The 20,651-nt window shown below is 38.7% G+C and overlaps 2 protein-coding genes across 2 annotated transcripts; both read left to right on the top strand.

Annotated features, from left to right (window-relative positions):
* The first annotated feature begins 4,014 nt into the window (after positions 1-4,014).
* LOC147411973 (gibberellin 3-beta-dioxygenase 1-like) lies at positions 4,015-6,283 on the top strand. The gene is made up of 2 exons (XM_086454659.1): positions 4,015-4,543; positions 5,557-6,283. The coding sequence occupies exons 1-2, from the start codon at positions 4,083-4,085 to the stop codon at positions 6,137-6,139; spliced, it is 1,044 nt and encodes a 347-aa protein (XP_086310785.1). The 5' UTR covers positions 4,015-4,082; the 3' UTR covers positions 6,140-6,283.
* Positions 6,284-8,331: 2,048 nt separating this feature from the next.
* LOC147411972 (gibberellin 3-beta-dioxygenase 1-like) lies at positions 8,332-9,590 on the top strand. Its single transcript, XM_086432518.1, has 4 exons — positions 8,332-8,452; positions 8,675-8,909; positions 8,957-9,186; positions 9,286-9,590. Exons 1-4 carry the CDS (start codon positions 8,332-8,334, stop codon positions 9,555-9,557), a joined length of 858 nt encoding a protein of 285 aa, XP_086288644.1. The 3' UTR covers positions 9,558-9,590.
* The last annotated feature ends 11,061 nt before the right edge of the window (positions 9,591-20,651 follow it).

Here is a 20,651-nt window from a genome sequence, read left to right as displayed (position 1 = left end):
ATCAAAGAGGATTTCTCATCATTCAACTTTTGATGTCAAGGACTAGGAGTACACCAAGAACACGTTTTTATTTGTGCTTATTCTACATAGAATAGGACCTTAAGCCCAAGAACTGTTCTGTGGCTTGTGTTTCATTGACAAACCTTGAAAAAGTGATCTATTTTGGGTTGGGGTTGTGTTTTATTGACTCAAGATAAAACTCATGTTCAGGATTGTTTAAACATGAAATGCAACGATCAATCGATCGAGACTTACACATATCTCACTGATTCTTATTTCCTGGATAAGTCGATTTTGTTCTTATATGATCAGATCATTAGATTCCATGTTTCAACTCGAATTTCCATCATTTTCTAATTTCCCAAAATGCATTCTTTAGGTTTGAAAGTTGAAGTAGATGGAATCTTAAACAAGTCTTTAAGTTTGAGAAGAAGATAGGAAGTGTCAAACAGCGTTTGATATTCTCAATTATATAGACAGTTGAAGTAAAGAGGGAAATCACAACTTTCTAGAGATCCACTACTTTTTCTTGGCATAGTTATTTAACAGGACTGCTGTTGGCACCCCAACTTTTACTTAGTACACCCCAATTATAAATAAAATAAGTGAATGGTTGAGAATAAGTAAAAGTGGGTGCCACTAGAAACTCTCCTGCTTTTTTTTTTTGGATATAATATTTTATATGAGCCTAACCATAATCTAAACAACTACTGAAATTGTTTGAACGAGTGTTACTATTTTTTTATAATATTGAGATAATAAAAACCTTTGTAATGTTTGAAGAGTGTTTTAATCTTTAACCGGGTTGTCAGAAATTATTTAAGAAATTGGAATGTAATAAGTAAGAATTGGGGTGCCAATAGCAGCTCTCTTATTTAATATGGAATCCATATTTTAAATCTCACAACACTCAACGCGACTCAAATGCCCATGGGGTTGAGTCAAATCAAGAATTCACAAGTTGATGAGGATGCGTCAAATAAGAAGAATGGCTGATGCTAAATTCAGAGGGCGTGTCATCTACTATAGATGACGTGGAATGGGTGCGTCTCACAGGTATAATAGAAGATGCTTTACAGCCGAACTAGGGCTTAAAATGGGTTGGGTTCAGGCCGGACATGACCCATATTCATATCCAGGATTTTAATTTGGATCAGTGTCAGATAATTTTAAACTATTGTAAAGTAATTTATTAAAAAATGTGATTTGAATATGATTTAAATTCAAGACCTCTCCCCTTTTAAAGAAAAGCTTCAATCACTTCATCTCGCACTCATTTGTTAATGAATGATAGACTAAAAAAATATAAAAATATAACATGTATAAAATACAAAATAATATATCATTCAAATATAGGTGGATATAAGGATGGATCTGTATCTGACTCAGGTCAAGAGACATCAATTCATATTTTAATTTGGATGTATTTGAGAAATCAAATCCACTAAAAATCGGATTGGATCACTCAGATTTTGAATAAAATCAGACCCATTTTAAGCCCTAAGTTGAACCCATACCCAGTCTCCCCAGGCCCGAATAGGGCCATGGGCCTATTACGGTGCCCCTAGTCGATGGCGCACTTGTCATCAATGTTGGTGACCTTCTCCACAGCCTCTCCAATAGCCGGAGGTTCTCGGCCCCGCTCCACCAAGCAGTGTGAATGAGGTCTGGCATTCTTCTATGGTACATCGATGAGTGTCCAAATTTCACCATTAAAGAAGCTGAATTGATCAGATTATCATTAAAGTATTTCTACAAGGTACTACTAATGATTTGCATTACAGGAGTGAATTGATCAGATTATCATCAAAGTTTTACTCCAAAAAAAATAAAATAAAAAATGGGCTCAAAATAATTATAATGTAACAAATAAATTGCACAAGCCTAGTGAATGATTCAAAAAACTAATACAAATTGATCGCATATTATTGATTCAATAGAAATCCATAATCACAATGTTGAAGGTATCAGTTTGAAAAGTTGGTTAAAGTCTACGAGTGTTTATAGCATGATCTGAGTTCAAAACCTGTTTTCACCTAGTAATTACTAGCCAATAACCGCAATGTCAGGAATCTACTTCGGGTGTAGTATTTTTTTTAATTTGGGTTAATTTAGTAATGATTGTGTTTAAGTTAATTACGTTGGTTAAATGATTTTGATGTAGGTCATATTTTGTTTTGATCCAACTATCTAAAAATTAACTCTTTAAAAATACAATTTGAACTAATATAAAAATCTCTTCCCCTTTCTAAATTTGTGAAATTTATTTCTTAAAATCTGATGTGAATGTACCTGATTTGGGGCCTCTTGTGATTTAAAAATTAAATCTAAATATGATTCCCACCACAATACAAATAGCCTTAGAGCAACTCTAACGCATAATCCCCCCTTCAAATTTGTCGTTTTGGAGAGTCAAAACCATTTGAAGGTCTTCAATGCACTCGTCATCTCCTTCTCCATTTTTTGACAATCGAGTTTTCAGTTACCAAAATGGATAGTGAGTTTGTATTATCTATTTTTTAGCTCCAAAAGATTCAATCCCCTAACTTATAGTTTAGTAAGTCATTTCAGATTTTTAGGGTCTCCGATATAATATCCATCTCCATTTTAGGTTGAATTAAAAAAATATTTATGGAATAATCATTTTTGAATAGTATGATTGGAATGTATATCCTTTCAATATTCAAAATAATTATCCATAAATACATGATTATCCATTATGGATAATAGATTACAATGAAATTAGTGGAAAAGCCACTGGTAAACACAAAAAAGTGAATATATTAAGACTTTCCTAATTAAGCTTTCAAATGCATATCTCTTGAATATTCAAAATAATTATCCACAAATACATGATTATCCATTATGGATAATGGATTACAATGAAATTATTGGAAAAGCCACCGGTAAACACAAAAAAGTGAATATATTAGGACTTTCCTAATTAAGCTTTCAAATGCATCTCCTCTGATATTCAAAATAATTATCCATAACTACATGATTATCCATTATGGATAATGGATTACAATGAAATTATTGGAAAAGCCACCGGTAAACACAAAAAAGTGAATATATTAGGATTTTCCCAATTAAACTTTCAAATGCATATCCCTTGAATATTCAAAATAATTATCCATAAATACATGATTATCCATTATAAATAATGGATTACAATGAAATTATTGGAAAAGCCACCGGTAAACACAAAAAAGTGGATATATTAGGACTTTCCTAATTAAGCTTTCAAAATTTCTGACGGGAACGAGAACAAAATTTTCTAGAGATGAGTACAAGTTTTTTACGCTTTCAATTTTCTAGAGAACCCCTAGGAATATTGCAAATACTAGTATTGAACATGATGTTAATTATATCAAATGTATGGCTGAGATGGGAAGATATTCTTGGGATCCCTAGAAAATTTATACTGATCCCTGTTGTTTGTATTTAAATGTAGATAGATGTGTTTCTACCAAGGCCAAATTTATTATTATTATTATTTTTTGGAAGGTTAGATTTTCTTCATAATTCTCTAACTTCAAATGAAGTTTGATGCTCTCCATGAAACGTATAGTTGAGATGATAGATGAAACACAGGTTTCTTAGAGATCAATATACTTTTATTGAAATAAGATTTTCTTGATAATTTCAAGGAACGTTCATTCATCTCAACTGTTTGTTTGACAAAGAGCCTCAAACATGATTCGGGTATGATATTTTCCCATTTCTAATCCCTATAAGGAAATCAGTAAATGAAAAGACGACTCTAAACCTTAATCAGGATGGTAAGGTGTCCTATTAATATAAAATAGGAATGTTATCTACGTGGCACGTTGTAAAATAGGAATGTTATCTACGTGGCACGTTGTAATTGGAGTTTAAATCACATTGGGCTATTACGTAATCCAATGGGTTTATTATCCAATTAAAATGTACACACACCGATCCTATCCAGGAGAACAGGACACCTCACGGTATTGCGATTCTTAGCCTATTTATATGTAATATTTTTTCCTGTCGTATGTCATATTTTCTCTATTGCCACCATCTTGTCTTTTCTTCGTAGTCTCAACTCCCACCCAAGAATGCAGTCCGTCTCTCCCAACCTCAATCGTCTCATTCCTTTGGACTATGGGTCTGTCAAAGACGTGCCCAATTCACATTCATGGGCTAACTACTTTGTATCCACTAGTGATTGCTCCAATGTCGAGCCGATTCCCATTATCGATCTCTCGGATTCTAACGCTGCCAATCTTATTCGTCGAGCATGCGAGACATGGGGTTTTTTCCATGTCACTAACCATGGTGTCCCAATACACCTTATTAATGACGTGGAGTTTCATGTCCAACGTCTGTTTTCACTCCCTACCCATCAGAAGCTCAAGACGGTAAGACAAGGATCCGTGGATGGAGGGATCACTGGGTATGGCATGCCTCACATGTCTCCCTTCTATAGCAAGCTCATGTGGACTGAGGGCTTCACTATGATTGACTCGCCTATCGAACATGCACGTATACTTTGGCCTGATGACTATATGGAGTTCTGGTAATTATATTAAAATGTTCACGATATATAGTTCGTTATTATATATTTACAATATTGATCCTGTTTATACTTTTAAAAGAGTCGTGATAATCTGACTCTCCTACGTGTCATACTCAATCGACTCCCTTGACATGGGGTGTGCCAGAACCATTGATTTCTTTTCATTGGGATACACAACTGCACATATTTATGAGGATGTGTAGTTGTGTTTCCCAAGGCATAAAATCTATGATTCTACCACAACCCACGTCAGGGAGTCGGTTGATTATGCCACGTGGATGAGTCAGAATATCACTACCCATTTTAAAATTTCAATAATGGTAATATGGCATACATGCAGGTGAAAATGAATTGTCATCGACATGGGTCCTCCTGCTGTAGTATTACTTCTACGTTGTAGAAAATTAATTTGATTGAGAATTCTTGGATAGTCATTATCTTAATCCTAATAGACTATGTATATAGATTACTTCTACGTTGTAGAAAATATTTTTAAGTTTGACTCATGATTTTAAGAGATAATAGATGAAAAGAGAGAGAGAGAGAGGATATATTTATATAAAAAACTAACGATATTATAGGTATTTAATCTCTTAAAATAATGTGGATCCCATTCTAAAATTTATTAAATAACGAATTTTATAAAATAAGATTTTCTTAAAATTGTCAGAACTCAAATACAGTTTTTGTAATAAAAATACAACAATGAGGTCTGCCAGGGTAAATTCCTCAACCTATTATTTTGACACTATCTTGGAAGACCTGCCCCTTATAAAAAGAGCTGTCAATGGGCCTAGCTTTGAGCGTAAAAACACTAAATCTATGATTGATTGAGTAATTGCAATATTATTTTGTGCAATTTATTATGGGCATGTTTGAACTTGAACTCAAAAATCCAATAATTAGGGATGCACATCGAATATACCACATTATGAGGGTGTTCCACAAATAATATCAAATGGTTCATAAGAGAAACTGTGTAATCTAACGAGTGATGGTGTTTCTCCCTGCAGTAATGTAATTGAAGAATACCAAAAGAAGATGAAAGAGCTATCACAAAGGCTGATGTGGCTGATGCTTCAATCATTGGGCATGACTAGAGATGATGTCGAATGGGTGGGTCCCACCGGTGTAATTGAAAATTGTGCAAACCTACTTCAGCTTAACTCATACCCGGCCTGCCCGAACCCCAAGCAGGCCATGGGCCTAGCCGAGCACACGGACTCGTCCCTTCTAACTGTGTTGCACCAAAGTCTTGGTGGTCTCCAAGTCCTTCGAGATGGGGTGGGGTGGGTGTCGGTACCCTCAGTTGATGGTGCGTTTGTTGTCAATGTTGGTGACTTCCTCCACATTGTCACTAACGGCCGGTTCGTGACCCCAGTTCACCGAGCAATTGTGACCCAGGCCCCCTATCGCCTCTCCGTAGCCTATTTCTACAGCCCACCGAGGGACGTCCCAATTTCACCATTAAAAAAACTGGTTGACGAAGATCATCCCCTTCTCTATCACCCTGTGACTTGGAAGGAATTTCTAGCAGTCAAGGCAAAGCATTTCAATAAGGCGAAGGACATGATTCGCATGGCGGAAGTGATATAATTAATTACATAAGCAAGACCATATTATGAAAATGTGCTCATGCATCAATGAAATCAATGAAATAAATTGCATGATGTTATGTTAAATAATGCTATTGAAGGAAATGCACAAGGCTCATATACAACATCGGCACATTTCTCTTAATGTGTTATTATTGAGGTTTTCTAGGTTGAAAGTTTACCTATTAATATCTTAAAACCAGCAAAATCGATCATAGATTTTTTTTGTTTTTTGGGCCACATTTGCTGGATATTTTATTATTTTTAAATAATAATCAAATTGACTAATTTTTCACAACTCAACTTTCAATAGACACGTTTCACTAGAATCACTTGTATCAAAGAGAAGTGATTGTGATGTGGGTTGTTTGGATCGAAAGTGCTTTTTGGAGTTTAGAAGTACTTCAATAGGGCATGCTTGTTAGAGAGATACCTTTTGTAGACATTTAGTCATTAACTTAAAATTGATTCTGACCCTTTAGTTTAATGGTTATAAATTAAAATAATTCCCTAAATCAATTTTCAAAGAATGTTGAGATAATAAGAAAATAAAAAAGCTAAACAGACTTCCTATAGCACTGAACCATATATGCTTTTCCTCGATATATGATTACTGTCCACTTGAGGAAGATTATTGATTCTTTGTAAACATTGTGTTGAAAGGCAGAGTTGGAGGAAGTTAGTGCAACACTGCTCGTGAGAAAATAAGTCATGCTAGAGTGATCCCAAGATTCGAAAGCATCTATGATTCCTACATACTGCTTTCACCACCCATTATTATAAAACTGATGACTTACCCATTTGACCTTCTTTCCCTCCCCTTCATGTTTTGCCTGACCCTTCTACATTTTGGCGAATATTTGAGATACTCTTATTTTCAAATTGAGGACATGCTTCGTTTGAAGACTTTTGTTCTTTTTTGAAAGAATGACGATATAGTGACCTCAATTCACACTTTGCTAACATAGAGTGTGTATGGAACCCTCGATGCTTTTCATTGAGATACAAGTGAAAAGCATCCATGGTTGTTTGCGCAACTCTATTTTAGTAAAGTGTGAATTGAGGTCAATCTTGAATTTACTCCAACATGACTCTTTCCAAAATAACCTAAATTTTTCCTCATTTTCAACCACTAACCAATTCTTTTTTGTTTCTTCCTAAAAATCAAGTTATCTTCAAGTTCTTAGTTCTTCAACCCATATAGGAAATTAACTTCAATCTATTTGTCTTCATCTTCAATACATCATTACCTTACCTTAATCCCTCGTTGAAAATCCAAGAGTTTTCTATCAAAGAATTGCATTTTCTACACAAATCCTTTTTTCTTCTCTAGGGTTGAAGGTTAAAGTATATCAATATCAAATTTGTAGACTAGGGTAAAAAATTTACTTAATAGATTGAATATAATCAATTTTGGAAAGAGAAATCAAAGGGATTTTGATTTCAGGTTAATGAGATCATTTCACATTAATCAATTAAGGAAGAACGAGATCAAGGGGGGGGGGGGGGGGGCGAGTTTTCGGATGAAATATTTATGTGCTTAAATTAATGCCCCCTACAAGAAAATCTCAGCTTTGCCCTTGATAGGATCCTTAGAAACTTATACTGGTCTCGCTACCTGGTCAGCGAGCGGGGGTGAAGGGGGGAGCGTCCCCTTCCAAGGGAGCATAGCCCCTAACCCAAGTTTTTTAAGGGGAATGAAAAATGGCAATCATGTAATATTTTGTTAAGAGTTTTAAATTTTTGGGGGTTTCTATTTTGGGAAGTTTTACAGATTTCAATAACTCTCAATTATATAAATAGAGATCTCTAGGACTATAAAAATGATGAGAAACTAGTGATTGTTTTTGTTCTATTCCATGAACATAGGCACGTTGCTGAACCACGTAAATCGTTGTGTTTTTGTGTGATTTATTATCTTTGCTATTTCGATTTTTTCACATGTTGGATTTTAATTGGAATATTTTTAAATAAATAAATTGGGATACTTTTTAAAAAAAAATATTTTTATTTGTATCATTTCTATCAGTATTACATGAAACTGAGGACCAAATGAATTATTTATCAATTCCTCAAAATCAAGACTTTGTATAGTTGAAAATAAGTTGTTCTAATATGCATCAATGCCGTTGACGCACCAAAATTTACTATCCACAGACCTTTTGTTACACACCTAAACGGTGGTAGGTAAATATGAAAAGATATGGAAAGCTATTAAATGATTTTGTTGGATATGATGGGTTTTTAGTTGAATCTGGGCCAGATCAAATTTGGTCCCAAATCCACAGGCCTTTTATTACACACCTAAACGGAGGTTGGTAAATATGAAAAGATATGGAAAGCTCTTAAATGATTTTCTTAAAACATTTTTGAAATTTAAATGAGGTTTGAGGCACTCCATCAAACACATGATTGAGACTAGTAGAGAACCATAGATTTTCAAATATCATCACTATTTTCCTAGGGATTAAACTTTTTTTCCTTGAGATTCCAGTTTGATAGAGAACCTCAAACGTTTGTTATTCCTCAAATGAAGTCATAAATGGCATTTCTATCCACAATGATGCTTTGGTCCAAGCCCAACGTTTGTTCTCGCTCCCTACCCATCAGAAGCTCAATGCGGCAAGATCGCCAGATGGGATCACTGGGTATGGCATGCCTTGGCTGTCGACATTCTTTGGCAAGCTCATGTGGATCGAGGGCTTCACCATTATTGATTTGCGTATCGAACATGCACAGAGAGTTTGGCCCGAAGACTATATGAAGTTCTGGTAATCTCATAAATGTGTTTGATATTATGATAGTACTATAATATTAGTGCCCTCAATGGATCATCACCATCGTCATCAAAATCTTATTTTAAAAATATATCAAATAATGGGATGGAATGTATAAAGATGCATAAGATACATTGTTTCTCTCTGCAGCGATGTGATGTAATGGAAGAATACAAGAAAAAGATGAAAGAGCTATCAGAGAGGCTAATGTGGCTGATGCTCGAGTCATTTGGCATAACTAGAGATGATGTGGAATGGGTGTGTCCCACAGGTGTAATAGAAGATCCTCAACAGAGGCTTCAGCTTAATTCATACCCATGGGCCTAGGTGAGCACACCAACTCGTCCCTTCTAATGGTCTTGCACCAAAGTAGAGGTAGGCGCACTTGTCGTCAATGTTAGTGACCTCTTACACAGCCTCACCGATGGACGGTTTTTATCCTCAGTCCACCTAGCAATTTTGAACAAGGCCATCTATCGCATCTCCATAGCCTATTTCTATTCCCCTCTGATGGATGTCCGAATTTCGCCATTAAAGAAGCTTGTTGACCATGATCATCCATCCCTCTCTCTACCACCCTGTGACTTACAAGGAATTTCTACAAATCAAGGGAAGGTATTACTGTTAAGGCATTCGAGATGATTCGCATTGCGGAAGTCAAATAATTACATGATCAAAGACTTATCACTTAAATGTGGGCAATTTATTGGCCCCAACTATAAGTTAATAAAATAAATTGTTATGAAAAATAATACAAGTGGGTTGAGTATTATTTGATGGAAACAACAACAGCACAGTAATAGGTCACATGGGGCACATCCCTACATGACCCATATGGGGCACATTCCTAAATTCCCCTAAATTACCTAATACGGTGGCATCAACTATCTTCAAGAAATGGCTCACATTGCACACGCCTCTGAGCCATTTTGATTATATGTAGTATTATTCACTCTCCTGCCCATATTTTCAACAATAATAGCTAGAGATGATGTGGAATGCGAATGGGTCGCACAGAAGATGCTCTACACGTGCTTCTGCTGGACTCATACGCAGTTTGCCCGGACCCAAATTGGGCCATGGTGTCACGGCCCTATTCTTTCGAAGCGGGGTCGTGCGGCGCAAGGGGGTCAAATCCACTTGCAAGCCTGTAAAATGATCGTACACCACACACACGTAGCTAGCAAACAAGTAAACGAGGCAACACGAGATAAAGCCCGAAGGCAACTTTGTTGATATAATATTGATTACACGGTGTAACGCGGTATAAAAGCAAATAGATGCGTTACAAGCAATTGATGATCCTATGACACGCGGGACCTCCACGGAGCTGGGCTTCAAGGGCTTCAACAACGTGGGTGTAGGCCGGGGATTGGGACAGCACTGACACCCTTCCTACAAAGTGTATGCTAAGTCTTTACTAGATTTCCAGAAGGGAACATCAAAAGTAGAGGCCGGTCATACTCCCTTATTACGAAAATGCCACTAAGCTAACAAGTGTGCCCTGGCACGGGGCTGACACGTACCCTAAGCTAACAGATATGCCCTGGTACGGGGGCTGACATGGCTTCATAACGAGCCTTACATAGTGTTACATAGGGGCTCCCGGGTGACTCCGGGGCGAGCTACACCTAAACTCTAGGTGTCAGAGTACATGGCCGTTACAGTCTCCCCCACCTATTCTGCAGACGTCCTCGTCGCATTGTCCCTGACAAACTCTTCAATCTTCTGCTTGAATGGTTGTAGGTTCTCTGCTCTTTCCCAGGTGGCTTCACATTCTGGCAAGTTCTTCCAAGTGACAAAGTACTCCATGTGCTGCTGCTTGCTTGAACTGCTGCTGACTTGACGCTCGGCGAGAACTTGGTCGACAACACGTTCCGGCTGGATTGTTGAACGAGAAGGTGAACGTGTTGGAATGCTGCGTGCTGGATCTGCTGGATCTGCATGGAATGGCTTGAGACAGCTGGCATGGAAGACAGGGTGGATGTTGCGTAACCAGTGTGGTAACTTCAGCTTGTAGGAGACCTTGCCGACTCGAGAGAGGATGAGCATTGGACCTTCATAACGCTGTAGTAGACCCCTGTGTGCTCGCTGTACTCGGTTGAACCTTCTCAACTGATCTGTCTTGAGTAGAACTAAGTCACCAACTTTGAAACGATCTGGTCGACGATGTTCATCAGCCCATTTCTTCATCCGCTTAGACGCTTTTTCAAGGTAAGATCTGGCAATTTCATTGTTGTCCTGCCAAAACTTAGCAAACTTGTACGCCCTTGGACACTGTCCCTGATATCCTGAAACAATAGTATGAGGAGTTAAAGGTTGTTGGCCAGTAATAAGTTCAAAAGGACTCTTGTTGGAGGAAGAGCTCTTCTGAAGGTTGAAACAGAACTGTGCGACATCAAGTAGATTCGCCCAATCCTTTTGGTTGGCAGTGACAAAATGCCTAAGATATTCCTCCAACATGGCATTAAATCTTTCAGTCTGCCCATCTGTTTGTGGATGTCCACTGGTCGAAAAGTCAAGCTGAGACCCAAGTAATCTGAACAATTCGGTCCAGAATCTCCCGGTAAATCTTGAATCTCTGTCGCTGACAATGTTCTTGGGCACACCCCAATACTTGATGACATGCTTGAGGAACAAGTGCGCTGTTTCTTCTGCTGAGCAATATGTCGAGGTCGGTATAAATGTAGCATATTTGGAGAAACGGTCCACAACCACAAGGATGGACCCATACTCTGCAACCTTCGGCAAACCTGTGACAAAGTCCATAGAAACACTTTCCCAAGGCCTTTGGGGGACTGGAAGCGGTTCCAGCAGCCCAATAGGTTTGTCGCGCTCGATCTTGTCTTGCTGGCAAATGAGGCAGGTCCTCACATAGTCTAACACATCATCACGGATGTTCGGCCAGTAGTATCCTCGCTCCAAGAGAGCTAATGTGCGGCGCCAGCCCGGATGGCCAGCCCATGGAGTGTCGTGACACTCCCTCATCAGTTCTCGTCTTAGCCCGTCCGCACGTGGAACAAACATGCGGCTCTTGGTGGTATATAACAACCCATCCCGAAGCCAGAAACGGCGTGCTTTCCCCTTCTGCACCATATCCAATATGGCCTTCGCCTGGGGATCACTGTTCAAACCATTCTGAATTCTCTGCTGTAAAGTGCTGGTAACTTGAGAAACTTGTCGCTGAAGTGCTGCTAGCTCTGCTTTGCGACTCAAGGCATCGGCCACGTTATTGTTCTTTCCTGGCTTGTAATCCAAGGCCAAGTCGAACTCTGCGAGGAATTCTTGCCAACGAGCCTGTTTCGGTGTCAACTTCTTCTGAGTCAGGAAATGGCTCACAGCCACATTATCAGTCTTCACATGAACCTGTGATCCTAACAAATAATGTCTCCAAACTCTCAAACAGTGGACGACGGCTAACAACTCTTTCTCCTGTGCGGTATAGCGTCTCTCAGCATCATTGAGCTTCCGACTTTCATAAGCAAGCGGATGCCCATCCTGTAACAACACTCCTCCAATAGCAAAGTCAGATGCATCTGTCTGAACTTCAAACGGCTTGGTGATGTCGGGTAGAGCTAAGACTGGGTCTTGCATAACAGCAAGCTTGAGGTCTTCAAACGCCTCATTACACTTGTCCGACCAGGACCAAGTGTGATCTTTCTTCAACAGGTCTGTGAGAGGTGCGGCTCTTTTGGAATAACCTTGGACGAAACGTCTATAATAGTTCACAAGACCGAGGAATGACCTGAGTTCTGTGACAGTGAAGGGGTTTTCCATTCATCAATAGCTCGCACTTTCTCCATGTCCATCCGGATCTGTCCATTACCCACAACATGGCCAAGAAACATAATCTGCTCTTGGGCGAATGAACACTTCTCTAGCTTGACATACAACTGATTGTCGCGAAGCACTTGGAATACCTTGCGTAGATGTTGAACGTGCTCTTCTAAGGTAGAACTGTATACCACAATGTCATCGAGATATACCACAACAAACTTGTCGAGGTATGGTCTGAAGAGGTCGTTCATCAAGGTGCAGAATGTCGCAGGTGCGTTCGTAAGGCCAAAAGGCATAACTAAGAACTCATAAGCACCATACCTGGTAGAACAGGTAGTTTTCGGCTCATCTCCATCTGCAACCCGTACTTGATAGTACCCTGATCTCAAATCCAACTTGGAAAAGTACTTGGCTGCTCCAAGTTGATCAAACAAATCGGCAATCAGTGGAATCGGATACTTATTCTTGACGGTAACCTTGTTCAGCGCTCGGTAGTCTACACAAAGTCGCAATGACCCATCGTGCTTCTTCTGGAATAAAACAGGCGCCCCATAAGGTGCCTTCGAAGGTCTGATAAATCCAGACTCCAGAAGTCCATCAAGTTGCTTGCGTAGCTCAGCTAGTTCCGGAGGACTCATCCTGTATGGCCCCTTTGCAGGAGGCTTGGTACCAGGTACTAGTTCGATTTGATGATCAATCGGCCTACGTGGCGGTAGGGTCTTCGGAAGCTCTTCCGGCATAACATCATCAAATTCAGTCAAAACCTGTTTAACCAATGGGGGAGTTGAACTATGGTCCTGATCATCAGGTTCAACTCGCAAGGTAGCAAGAAACGTTTGCTCACCTTTCTTCAACCCTTTCTTCAGCTGAAGGGCTGAGATCATCTTTCCCTCTTCTTTACCTGTAGAGAGAGGAATGAAGCTTGGACTTTCACCTAGCAAGCCCAAAGTGTTGGCAAATGGCATCGGCACGGCCCTGTTCTGTCGCAGAAAGTCCATCCCAATGATAACTCGGAACTCATCGAGTGGAACTGCGAGAAGATCTAGCTTACCCTTCCATGGACCCATCTTGATGGCCACGGACTTGGCCGACCCTTGTATAGGAGTGGCCTCGGAGTTAACAGCTTTCATACGGCTTGAATCCTTTTCGAGCCGGATATTGAGGCGCTTCGCCTCTGCAGGGGAAATGAAGCTATGTGTAGCTCCCGTATCAACCATTGCCTGGGTGGTCTTACCACCAATCTCCACATCAACATACATGAGACCCTTACGCTGACGGATCGTCTTAGTCTCAGAGGTTTGTTTCATTGCATTCAACAGATGCATAGCTCCCATATGAGAAGATTCATCCTCATCTTTCTCACTTGAACTCTCGTGACTAGGGTCACTCTGGGAAGCTAACAGTGCATTCAACTTGCTTCTCTGCGGGCAATTGAACGTCTTATGAGGACCACCACACAAGTAACACTGAATCTTGTTGCGGTGATTGTTGGACTGGGTACCGGTGTTCTTCGAAGGGGAGGAATCCCGATGGGATCTCCTGCTTGGACTGTGTCTAGATCCTCCATTTTTACCTTTGGAAGACCCATGGGTGCGTTCACTCTGCTGAGAGTACCCTTTCGACTGATTGGATACCTTCTTCTTATTCCCATCCACGGGAGAATAATCCGTCAACCGCTCAGCTGCGGCGATAGCAGTCGTGAGGTCTTGCACACGTTGCCTCTGTAGTTCTGTCTGAACCCAAGGCTTAAGCCCTTCTGTAAACGAGAACAGCTTGTCTTTCTCTGACATATCACGGATATCAAGCATCAATGCGGAAAATTGCTTGACGTAGTCGTGCACGGTACCAGTATGTTGGAGTTGCCTCAGCTTCCTGCGGGCAATGAACTCCACATTCTCGGGTAGGAATTGATTCTTCAGCTCCCTTTTGAGGTCTTCCCATGTATCGATGGAGCATTGGCCACTCTCCATCTCGGTGTACTTCGTTCGCCACCATAGCTTAGCGTCACCTGCAAGATACATAGAAGCAGTTGTTACTTTTACCTCTTCTGAATCCGGACGAGCTGCACGGAAGTACTGTTCCATATCAAACAGGAAGTTCTCGAGCTCTTTCGCATCGCGTGCACCACTGAAGGCGCGTGGCTCGGGGACTCGCAAGCGCGAGGGAGGAGCATCACCACCGGTAGGCCGCTCGTTACCAACGGCTCTTACCAGGAGGCCTACCTTAGTAGTGAGCTCCGTGATCTGTTCCTGTAATGTAGCTATGGATCCTCGTGTATCTTCCTCGAGGTCAGTCACTCTGGCTCGGAATGTCTCGGATCTTTCCTCCAGCGTGTTCTGTCGATCATCCAATTGCGCAATACCATCAACTATCCCGGATAGCATACCTACCTTTTCCTCTAATACCTCTATGCGTTCCTTGTTTGTACGTGGTGCTGGTGTGTTTGGAGCGGGTTGATCCGCGGTACTAGTAGTTCCTCTTACCATTGTTCGCGTGAACTGAATGGGATCTCCGGGGAATAGCTAGGGGGGATACCAACCTTGCTCAAACAACTGCTGCTCTGATACCAACTGTCACGGCCCTATTCTTTCGAAGCGGGGTCGTGCGGCGCAAGGGGGTCAAATCCACTTGCAAGCCTGTAAAATGATCGTACACCACACACACGTAGCTAGCAAACAAGTAAACGAGGCAACACGAGATAAAGCCCGAAGGCAACTTTGTTGATATAATATTGATTACACGGTGTAACGCGGTATAAAAGCAAATAGATGCGTTACAAGCAATTGATGATCCTATGACACGCGGGACCTCCACGGAGCTGGGCTTCAAGGGCTTCAACAACGTGGGTGTAGGCCGGGGATTGGGACAGCACTGACACCCTTCCTACAAAGTGTATGCTAAGTCTTTACTAGATTTCCAGAAGGGAACATCAAAAGTAGAGGCCGGTCATACTCCCTTATTACGAAAATGCCACTAAGCTAACAAGTGTGCCCTGGCACGGGGCTGACACGTACCCTAAGCTAACAGATATGCCCTGGTACGGGGGCTGACATGGCTTCATAACGAGCCTTACATAGTGTTACATAGGGGCTCCCGGGTGACTCCGGGGCGAGCTACACCTAAACTCTAGGTGTCAGAGTACATGGCTATTACACATGGGCCTAGCTGAGCACATTGATTTGTCCCTTACCGTATTCCATCTAAGTAGTAGCTATCTCTAGATCCTTCGATATCGGGCTAGGTGGGTATGATTTGTTCTTCTGGTTGAAGGCGCACTTGTTATCAATGTTGGTGACCTCTTCCATAGCTTCACCAATGGCCGATTCATGGCTCCGCTCCACTTAGCAGTTCTCAACCAGGCCTGCCATCACCATAGCCTACTTAAAAGGCCAACCTCTTGACGTCCGAATTTCTCCATTAACTAAGGTGGTTGACCATTGTTGTGGAAGCGTATAAAACAATAAAAACCCGAACACTCCAGAACACATGATTTATGTGGTTCGGCAAATTGCCTACGTCCATGGAGGAAAGAGAGAAAAATCTATTATCAACGATAAAGATTACAGACTCTCTATCATTTGCTGCAAGAAACCTCATAGATCAAAAACCTAAAAAAATCCTACCTGAAATACATATATACATACCCAAATTTTTTCGTACCTCGGGAGTGCTGTCCCCTTCGGCTTCAGGCAAACCCACTCTGCTTCGGAAAAGGTCTCTTTTGATCCTGTCTTGCCTCTTGGAGTCCAAGCCCAATAAGAATACTAGACATCTCACAAGAACCATAATCATCCACCACTCGGCATTTCAACAATGCACTATTGCAAAAGTCAAATGAATGATTATATTATCTTTATAATCATTGAAACCTAATCATAAAATTTTGGCACAGTAAATTGCATGATACCCTTGCATGATTACGTAAACTAAATATAAATTGGGTAGCCAAATTTAGGGCAAATGGGACACAACATATATGTCATTTATAAGATGTTCTATGTCAAAAGTTAGAGCAGTAAGATGTTACGTCTATGGAATCACTTTTCTTTAAATCACATCTATAAGAAAAGCAATTGCTACATCAATTGTTATGTCATAGTTTTCAGGGAAGTGCTTTTCTAGGGTTTAAAAGTGCTTCTAGAAGCTATAGGGTAATTGTTGAAAAAGGATTTCTCCAGAAGTTATGTTTATTAACTTAAAATCTTATAAACATGTTAATGGTATTTTAATCATTAACTTAGGTATTATGAACATTTTCATAAATAAATGAAAAAAACACATTTATGATATTTTGTCTGATTCTCTTAAAAGGCAAAATTCAAAAACTGGTCCAAACAACTTTGTCTTCTGGACCACTTTTGAATTTTGGCTACTATTGGAATCCCGAAGCAAAGTGTTTTTGAAATGTCAATGAAACATAGTAAAATTATTAATGTAAAAAAATATTTATTTATTTTGAAAAAAATATTATATTTAACGCCCATAACTCAATTGACTTTCTAATCTGACATGAAAATTTTCTGAGTAATTAATAATAAACTACCCCACCTCCCAAGTGATTTTTTGCTCATAAATTTCTCATCTTAATACTCAAAGACTCTCTAATGGGTGCCACGTCAAGCCTAACGAGGATAATTCTGTAAATTGGGAGCAGATCCTCTGTAGTATGTGTTCCTTGTAGTGACATTTAAGTAGTAGAGATTGACTTCTTGAAAATAAAATCTAACACCGCTGACTTGTATGGATCATCGTGTAGATCAGATTAAATTTTTTTTTTTTTTTTTGGGACAAAAAAGACATTTTTTTAAGTCTGATGAAAGCTTTGAAAATGGATGATTCAAAATATCTAAATTTTTAATGAAGGAGAAATTGTAAATATGTGACGTGGCTCCTTCTCACTCCTCTATAAATTGGGGATGCATTCAATACACATGGGCTTGTGTGGTTGGTGGATCCTGGATTCTCTGAGCAAAAATTAAATGATCCAATATAACTCACCTATAATCCAATATAATAAATTAAATGATCATCAACAACATCATTTATATCTTGTTCACAAATAACAAATAAATAAATCATACTAGTGGTCCATGAATTTTCACCACTTTATCTTGGTGGGCCATGTGCATGGGCTATTGAACGATCTGTACCATCTGGTTCAGAGTACAATCTAAATTAACAAAGTACTAGAGTTAAGAGTTCTCTACTAGTCCAAGGTGAATTCTCACTGATAACCAAACCAAACACTGGAGTTGTAATAAACTGTGTGTGTCAACTTTCAAGATTAGTTGAACTACATACATAATAGAATTTCAGAAGTACTCCATTTCTCAAGAGTACAACCCTGCAAACAAAGCAGACTCCAAGGGGTTTTAGCTAGAGATGGAACCATATTATTTTAGGGTCATCTTCCCATAAGTCTCTCATTAAAAAATACAGTCAAGGGGGTATGCTATCTGTTTTAAAAACATAGGGAGTATCTCAAATATTCACTCAAAGATGAAGGGTCGAAGGGTTATGTCCAAATTAAAAATCCCATTTTTTTGTTTTTTTTTAAAGGTACATTGGACTACATCCCACAAACTCAAAGTTCCCATTTCAATACGTCAACCAATTGAAGTATGCTTGGAAAGAAGCCTACTTAGACAAGTAAGACGGAAGAAAGACACAAATCCATATAATTATAAAATGACAAAGGAGACTTTTTGAACATCTAAGAAGAAAGAAAATGATGTAATACTTGAGGACAAAGCATCATGTGCTATGCAAATTTAAAAGAAACTAGAACTAGCCTTCCGTATAGGACTTGTTATATTATGAGATGCCTTATCCTTCATATTTTTTGTTCCTTCTCTTGTCCATTCCATTGGCATTAACCAAAGGCAACTCCAAGACACCACTCCCTCCAAATGCCCACCCCTCTCCACCTTGTCCTACTCTTCACCATGGTATCTTTTTCAATCCTTCCTTTGTTTCTCTCTCTCTTTCTCTATATCTATATACCTATCAACCTATAGAGATAGATAGACATAGCTTACCTTTGCATGGACCCGTGTGCCCACCACTTATCTATGTGGACTGGACGACATGTCTACATATGGCTCCCAAAACTGATCGGGGTGCCATGTGGAGATAGACGACAAAATTGACCAGTAAAAGGGTTTTTTTTTTTTTTTAAATACACTAATTAATATACAGTTTTCTTAATCTTATCTTCAATGCCATTATGACTCGTTATATACCTCATGCACATCATACTAGAATGACATTCACGGCCAACAACTCTTCATCAACAACTTCATAATGATTATTTACCACCATAAGTTTGAGAGATGATTCTATATAAGAGAATAAAAATCATTATTGATGAGATACATTAGTTATGATTCAGTAGCACTTCAATTGTTAAACTTACAAATCAAAGACTAGAGAATATCATCAAGATCTATGTTATTTCAATAAAATAAAACTAGTCCCTTAACCTCATTATAAAAAAATAAAAAATAATAAACAAACCTTACACCTAATTTTACAAACAACACGACAAAGTTACCATTGTAACTTTAAATAATGCCCTCAATGTGAGGGGTCCTAGCGAGCTACTTTGTCCTAATGTTTGTTTCTCTATTTTATTATCGATTTCATGCATTGTGGTGGTTAGAAACTGGGAATTGGTGAAGGGGATTTAATTAATTATTTGCAATAAATTAAACAAATCATGTTAGTGGTCCAAAGTCCAAAAAACACTTTTTATCATTGATTCAATCTTCCTTGATTTTATTTATAAAAAAAAGTGAGGAAATCTTCATTTAATATTCTATATAAGACAAGTAAATGGACAATTATTCTCCAATAGCCGACCCCAATTAATCATGCTATTGAGCCCATAGTTAAATGAAAAAATGGTATGCGCTAAATCCTAGGAATAAAAAATTCTTCACCAAAGCGCCAAATATAGATTGTTCTCATGGAATGTGCCCTACACTACGGGGAAAAGGGGGAAAAATTGATACCATTGTCCATCAAATTTGCTTGGATTAAGCCAAATTAATTTGACAGATCATGACGTTGAATTTACCCCTTTTTCATGTAATGCTAGTTGTGCAAGATGCGTTGCACCTTGTAACAGGGGTCCAAATTTGGTAGATCCAATAAAGTGGGGTCGTAACATTTATTTTATTAAGCGGAGATCCAATCAAATTGTGTCGTAACATTCATTTTATTATTTATGATCATATTTTTAAACATTGATTTAAATGTAGATAGATGATAATTTCCATTTCTTTTCTTTCTTTCTTTTTCATACATTTTTTTAAAGATTAAAACATAATAATTTTAAAATTAAAAATTAAAATTTCATTTTGATATTATCTCTTATTTGAAGATGATAACTTGGTCAATGGATTGTAACCAATATAATTAATGGCAATTGAAATAATATTAAAGATAGAATATCTCATAGTAATTAATAAGGTGTACATAAGGAATATCATAGTTCATATACCACTATTGAAATAGATTAGGATCGAAGATTATAATAATAAGCAAAGTATAGCAACATCAACTTTTTCCCATCACACACCAAACAATGGAATTAAGCCTTGTATCTAGTGTCCATATAACCATTTTAATTTTTTAATGACCACACCCTTTTTTTCATTTCTTTTCCTTCTTTAAAGGTCTTCAATTTGGGTTTCTACTTGGAATAAAGTAACACGAGTAAAAAGTTTTTCAAGCACTATAGTTATGAGAGTAATAGAGTGATCGAGAAAGAAATCAAAAATTAATTTACAATTGTCGAATTGACGTTGTAGTTGCACTTCTCTCTTTTTTTTTTTGGGTATGTATTGGAGCACCCTTTTAGGTTTGTCTACATCTTTGTATTTTCTTAAGGTTAGAATTTTAATCAATTAATTATAGATATTGTTAAAACATTATAGATAGTCTGGCTTTATTAAG

The sequence above is a fragment of the Akebia trifoliata genome, chromosome 1 (genome assembly GCF_017979445.1).
Source record: "Akebia trifoliata isolate Shusen 1 chromosome 1, ASM1797944v1, whole genome shotgun sequence".
In the NCBI taxonomy this organism is placed as follows: domain Eukaryota; kingdom Viridiplantae; phylum Streptophyta; class Magnoliopsida; order Ranunculales; family Lardizabalaceae; genus Akebia; species Akebia trifoliata.
Note: the sequence above shows the minus strand (reverse complement) of the source record. Positions and strands in the feature narration are given on the sequence as shown.